Source organism: Neltuma alba, unplaced genomic scaffold (assembly GCF_004799145.2).
Source record: "Neltuma alba isolate B1F8T4 unplaced genomic scaffold, ASM479914v2 tig00012615_pilon, whole genome shotgun sequence".
NCBI lineage: Eukaryota > Viridiplantae > Streptophyta > Magnoliopsida > Fabales > Fabaceae > Neltuma > Neltuma alba.
The window spans coordinates 496,207-502,811 of NW_021637057.1; the positions used below are offsets into that span (position 1 = coordinate 496,207).

General features: G+C 36.2%; 1 protein-coding gene across 3 annotated transcripts; it reads left to right on the forward strand.

Annotated features, from left to right (window-relative positions):
• On the forward strand, positions 1-5,363 carry LOC114729194 (uncharacterized membrane protein At1g16860). 3 transcript variants are annotated; one of them, XM_028916170.1, is made up of 6 exons: positions 1-178; positions 2,112-2,793; positions 2,926-3,022; positions 3,312-3,467; positions 4,444-4,655; positions 4,862-5,363. In XM_028916170.1, exons 2-6 carry the CDS (start codon positions 2,153-2,155, stop codon positions 5,052-5,054), a joined length of 1,299 nt encoding a protein of 432 aa, XP_028772003.1. In that variant the 5' UTR covers positions 1-178; positions 2,112-2,152; the 3' UTR covers positions 5,055-5,363. The 3 variants fall into 3 exon arrangements, with proteins under 3 accessions (XP_028772003.1, XP_028772001.1, XP_028772002.1); XM_028916168.1 differs by having other exon boundaries at positions 2,112-3,022; XM_028916169.1 differs by lacking the exon at positions 1-178 and adding an exon at positions 344-775 and having other exon boundaries at positions 2,112-3,022.
• Positions 5,364-6,605: the final 1,242 nt, after the last annotated feature.

Consider the following 6,605-nt stretch of genomic DNA (forward strand, 5'->3'; position numbering starts at 1 on the left):
CAGCTTCATTTTTTCTTTTTCATAGAGATGGCGACTGCTGCTTTGAAGATGGGATCTCACTCTCAGACTTAGACTTCCCACCACAATCACTCTCTCCTACTCCTCACAACTACTCTCCATTCTTCTTCTTTTCTGCATCGTTGTCTCTCTCCTCTTTCCTCGCCGTTTTCTTCTCCAGGTACTTTTCTTACCTTGCTTGTCCCTCCTTTACTCACTCTATTCTTCTCCATTCGCATCTCAGTATCTACATGTCGTGTTGGTCTCTTGCCATTGCATTCTTACTATTTAAATGCGGTCTGGGTTTGCTTTGTTTTTCATTTCGGGGATGAAATTGTTGTAATTTTTTGCTCCTGAGGATCACCATCGGATGTTAAATTTACAATATGGGTCTTTTGTCTCTTTCTCGAAGTTTTCTGGTGCTGTATCTTGATGCTCATTGGATGATGAAAGGGAGAAAAATTTTGCTTCTCGAAACAAATGTACATTTGAATGAGGGGGTTTGTCTCTGTTTTGCACACTGCTTTACTTTGGATCTCGGAAAATACTTGAATTTTGAGGTTTCCCTTGCTTGACCTGGAATGTTCAGAGATCTAGTCGGACCACGGCTCCCGAATTTCATTTTTACTTTGGATCCACTCTCTGGTATCCTTAGGTGTATTGACATGGTTTGTAATGATCGTGGAAGGACAAGGTGTAACCAGTGGCCGAATTAATGTCATATGTCCATTCGTAGTCGAGGAAAAACTACTCACGGTTCAGTAATTTGAACCTGAAGGTCTATAAACTTCTAACTAATTGACTAACTATTTCACAGTTCCCTTATCTATGTTGAAAGATAATGTATATTTGAGCTGCTATCCGTAGGTATAATTCAGTATAGCAAATAGATAGCCAATTAATCACCTAATTTTGTTGGAACTTTCATGACGTGTTGTTAAAGAACGAAACAGGTGCACTTACTACTATAGATGACCGCAGAATTTTCTACTCACTCACTTTAATCATTTCCAGTAGATCAAAAAAGTAACTCTATTCATGTTGTTGCTATTATTCTCTTCTCATTATTGCCGAATTTTGATGGTGATGTACTTTTTTCATAGTGTTTCTTGTTGGAAAATAAAAATTAATGTCACTTTCTCAATTTTAACCGTGGTGCCTTTTAATTAATTTTAAATAACATTCTTTTTCAAATTCTGGGCAAATTCATGGGCATATTCAAAAGGGGAAATGATCCCCCCCCACCAAATCTATTGATCCCATTTGGGTAGATTTAAAAGGGGAAACCCTCCTTCTCTTCCGCACGTTTGGCTTGGCTCCACTGCCTCTCCACTGCCTATAAAGTATAAGGATCAAAGTTGAAATGTGCGAGAGAGACAAGAGAGACTAAGAAGATGAGACAACGGCGTCGTTTCAAGGCAGTCGAGCAAAGCCAAATGCCTCGTTCCCAACTTTGATCCTTTAGCAAATGATCCTGTGGTTTCAAATTTGGCAGTTGACTTGGTTGAACTTTCAACGCATAGCAAATAGTTCTATATATGTACTACGAAGTAAATGAAAAAAGGGTTGCAATGGGTACTTTCAGATTTACAAAATCTTAATGAGGTCAAAATGGGCAGAAACAAGATTCCTAGGAAAATATAATTTTCCATTGGGTCTGCTTTGGAATCGATTTTCAGCCTCATACCTATAAAATGTACTCCCAGGGGCCAAAAGCCCTGCAAACCAAATAAAGAAAAATGCTATTTCCTTGTCCTCTTCCCCAGCCCATTTTCCTGCAAACTAAATGGGGCTAAGTAAAGAGGATGAATTGATTTGGAGAATTGGTGGAACTTAAGACAACAACATGTGCGGCTTTGCTACTAGATGAACATTTTGTAGATTTTTTGTTTTTAAGCAGTTAGTGTAGTTGGTATTCAAATATCGGTCACTTTATATGGAAGGGGTTATTTTCCTAATGTTGAATGTTGAAAGTTTAGTAGGTTAGTTGCCAGATTGTGTTGGAGAATTGATAACTTTGGTTTTCTCTGTGAAATTAGACGTGCCTGCTCATGAAAGTATGGAATTAAGTTTACTTTCTGTTTCAATTATCTCATTTGTCTCTCTGTTTGCAGTTTTGCTTTGCTACCTCTTTGGGACAACATTAAGAAGGCTGATGGGTTCAAGATTCCCATCTCACCAGCTCAGCAATGGCCTATATGTGTCAGGCCGGCCTGAACAGCCGAAAGAAAAGGGACCAACAATGAGCTCTGTTGCCATGCCATATACTGGCGGTGACATCAAGAAGTCAGGAGACCTTGGGAAAATGTTTGATATCCCCATGGATGGTTCAAAATCTAGAAAATCTGGTCAATTAGGTGGTGCTCCCTCAAGGACCGGATCATTTGCAGGCGCTGCTTCACATTCTGGACCTATTAATGCTGGAGCTCGTGCTGGGTACACTACATCAGGTAATCTATCTGCTGGAGGCATGACTACTTCAGCCTCAATGAAGAAAACCAACTCTGGTCCTTTGAATAAACATGGGGAACCTGTTAAGAAGTCATCTGGACCTCAATCCGGTGGAGTTACACGCCAAAACTCTGGTTCAATTCCTCCTGTTCTTCCTACTACTGGTCTTATTACATCTGGCCCACTAAACTCATCTGGGGCTCCAAGGAAAGTATCAGGTCCATTAGAGTCCACAGGATCAATGAAATCACAAAGTTTCTCTGTTGCTCACAATCCAGCTGTGACCACTCTTAGCCCAGATGATGAATATTCCTTCAGGAGGAATTTCCCGAAGCCAATTTTGTGGTCTGTGATTCTGATTTTTGTTATGGGATTCATTGCTGGAGGCTTTATTCTTGGAGCTGTCCACAATGCTATTCTTCTGATTGTTGTAGTAATTCTGTTTGCTGCTGTTGGTGCATTATTTACATGGAATAGTTGTTATGGGAGGGGAGGCATTGTCAGTTTCATTTCTCGTTATCCTGATGCCGAGCTTCGAACCGCTAAGAATGGGCAATTTGTGAAGGTTTCTGGGGTATGTAACTTGATTAATATGGACATATATTTATATTGAATGATTTACTTTGAAAAAAGACATGGAAGAAAGGGTATGATTAGGCAGATGTAACCTAGTTCACCTATCCCTTTGATTGGCTTCCTGCTCAATGGTGGAAATGATTTTTAGGCAACTGATTATCCTCTGATAATCATGATTTGAATGGTTGGCTGGAGTCTCTTGTGTAGGGCTATATTATTCTGGCAGTTTTGTATATTCCAATGTGCAAAAGAGAGAAATTCACAATGATTTGTTGTGCCTTTTGAAGGTGGTTACCTGTGGTAATGTCCCTCTTGAATCATCCTTTCGGAAAGTCCCTAGATGTGTTTATACATCTACAAGCTTGTATGAATATCGAGGATGGGGTTCAAAACCTGCCAACCCAAAGCATCACCGTTTTACTTGGGGACTAAGATCAGCTGAGGTGAACACAATAATCTCTTGACCTTTTTTCCTTTTTAATATGATGAGCTTCTCAAACAATTTTTCTTTCCTTAGTTTAGGCATATATAAAGTATAATGGTTGCATATAAAGAATAATGATTGCTTTTAGGGTTACTCTATATGGATTGTTTGTGGAAGGGGTTAGATGTCTACCATTCTGATTGATTCATTTTGGTTTTGCTAATATTCTTTTCATCTCCCTGTCTTGAAGTTTTTTGGTTTTTTTCGCGGGGTGCATACCTAATGATAGAGCCTCTCTTCTCTTTCGAGTTCTCTATGATTACATCATGGTATAAGCGTTCTTGGGTATGCATAATATTAGTTGAGTATTGTTCCAAGGATAGTGTGCTACCCTACTTGACTTGTCTTTCATTGTGCCGGAAGGGGAAGGGAACCCAAGGTTTATTTCTATAGTGCTAAGTTTTGGTTTCTAGCTTCTTGTGCGACCTTTGATTACCACAAGCCATTGACAGATGTACTAGGCTACAAGCCATTGAGAGGAAAAGAAGGTATACTATGCTATCCTTTGATTATTACTCTCTATTGTTACTCAGAACCAAAATAACATAATTAACTAAAGTAAGCGTTAAAAGGGCTCTTTCTTGTTAGAGTTCTCTCCATATAATTTATGCATGCATATGTCAATAATATGTTGGCGCATTTGGCGCATATGTCAATAATATGTTGGCGCATTTGGGTTCATGCTATTTCTAATTTCTGATGGTACAAGTTTGCCTTGATTGGAGCAAACTATTGTGAGAACATTTAGCTGCTGCTGTCAAGTGTGTGTATGTGTTGATTTGGAAGTTTTAGGTTTAATTCTTGTCGACTCGAATTTATATAATCTTATTTCGCATGTAGGCCAGACATCCTTGTCAGGATATGGAGGATTTGTAGTATAACAAACATGTGACTTTTATCTCTTAAAAAGTTTACCTTGGATTTATTTAATGCAGAGGCATGTGGTGGATTTTTACATCTCGGATTTTCAATCCGGATTGAGAGCGTTAGTCAAAACAGGTTATGGTGCAAGGGTGACTCCTTATGTTGATGAGTCTGTTATAATCGATGTTAATCCGTCCAACAAAGACATGTCCCCAGAGTTTCTCCGATGGTTGGGAGAGAGAAATCTTTCAAGTGATGATCGTGTAATGCGCATAAAAGAAGGGTATAATACTTCTTCTGCTAAAAAAAGTCTGAAAATTTTCATATTATTCATTGATACAAAGGCAAACTGCTACACCTGGTTGACATTGATACCTTTATCAGTAACATTCAATGATGGTAGTTAAAACCTGTTCTATGTGCCAAAATATGAAAATATCCCTGGATGGGCAACAAGTCCTCATGAGACTGCCATTATTACTTGTTCAGGTATATCAAAGAAGGTAGCACAGTAAGCGTAATGGGAGTGGTTCAGAGGAATGAGAATGTGCTTATGATTGTCCCTCCAACTGAGCCTTTGAACACTGGATGCCAATGGGCTAAATGTATATTTCCTGCTAGTCTCGAAGGTATTGTTTTGAGATGTGAAGATACAACCAAGATTGATGTCATTCCGGTGTAGTTATATCACAATGTGACCCAGAACACTGTTAGGCCTTCTTCTTCTTCTTCTTCGTTTTGCAAAACAAAAGAGAGAACATTTTGTTCCCATACCAGAAGTTGATGGTGATGGTTGATGATGATGTTTGTAAGTTTGATGATGATGATTCTACAGTTGACGTTGGTGATTTGTTTTCACACTCAACTCGTAGTTTGCTGTATAGCTAATGTAAGTTCTTATTCTTTTAGTTATATTTTTCCCCTCAAGGATTTTGCATTGTTTTTATGGATGTCGGTTGGTTCATATAGTGACAAGGTGTCTTCAGAGGAACTTGGTGCTTTCTTCTTTTTCTTTTTCTTTTTTTGTTTTGTTTTGTTTTGGGTAGAACTTGGTGCTTTCTGTTTGTGAAAGGAATCAATGATGCGTTCTTTTTAATTTTAACAGCAAACTAGGCATATTATTTTGTAGAATTAAATATATTGTTCATGGCTGCCTGTGAATGATATGACTTGTGATTTTTATATTTTACATTAAAATATTAAATACTAATGGGCTGCATTCTATTTGGATATACATGCCTCTCTTTTTTGGGCAAATAAAAAATAAATGGATTTTTATATTCACAACTAATTCTTGTTATAGGTACTTTTTAATTATTTTTAAATTTAAAATCTACTTGCTTTAATTTGATAAAAGAAGAGCAAATGAGGTATATGATTTTAAATAAGGAAAAAGTGTATACTTGCTCATTTAACTTTATAAAAAATTTCAGTTTGGCTTTTTTTTAATCCTAAAATTATTAACAAAACATAATAATATTAATATCTTAATGTTAATATATTAAGATTAATTTTCAAAATATGACTGTTGAAAAAAATTACTACTTCCAGTCCTAATTATAAGAGCCAGTTGACTAATTTGAGGAGATTAAGGAAGTAAGTTGATTTAGTTTTTTGTTCTAAATAGGTGTTGTATTTTCTAAAATATTCTTGCTAATCAAGTGTATTGATTAAAACTATCATTGTTAGAAAGATTACTTTGGAAAAAAGTGTATAAATATGAGAGACAAAATGGATTGATATTTTATATTTATGACCAAAATAAAAATCAAACAAGGTTATATATTAAGGACCGGAGGCGGTATTATTTAAGACTAAATTTTGGACGAAAATGTTGATGAGAGAATAACGTTATACATTTAAAAGAATAATGGTCATGTCACCAAAAAAAAAAAAAAGAATTATGGAAAAATAAATAATAAGTTAAACCTAAACGCGCTTTAATTTGACAAGAATTCTTTGAAAATTTTGACCATTTAAATTCCAATGGTAATTTGTATGGACTTTTTCTAGAAGACAATATGATGTATTCTTCTTCAACAACCCATCCAACATTTCATATTATCAATTAACTCGGATTCAAATCAATAGGTTGTTTAATTTTTTTTTTTAAATTCATTGATTCTGTTACGACGCTTTTTTCTTTTCTTTTTTTCCCCATAAAGTGAAAAAAATCCATTACTTCTTAAAATTTTACCTAATCTCTCTTATCAAGTCCTGTAATTTTTTCCCT

What these genes read in the sequence shown, in the direction of transcription:
- LOC114729194 (XM_028916168.1), top strand. Translation starts at nt 2,153, where the DNA reads ATGGGTTCAAGATTCCCATCTCACCAGCTCAGCAATGGCCTATATGTG. An exon ending in GGGGACTAAGATCAGCTGAG is followed by an intron (nt 3,468 to 4,443) that starts GTGAACACAATA and finishes TATTTAATGCAG; the next exon opens with AGGCATGTGGTGGATTTTTA. An exon ending in GTAATGCGCATAAAAGAAGG is followed by an intron (nt 4,656 to 4,861) that starts GTATAATACTTC and finishes TTACTTGTTCAG; the next exon opens with GTATATCAAAGAAGGTAGCA.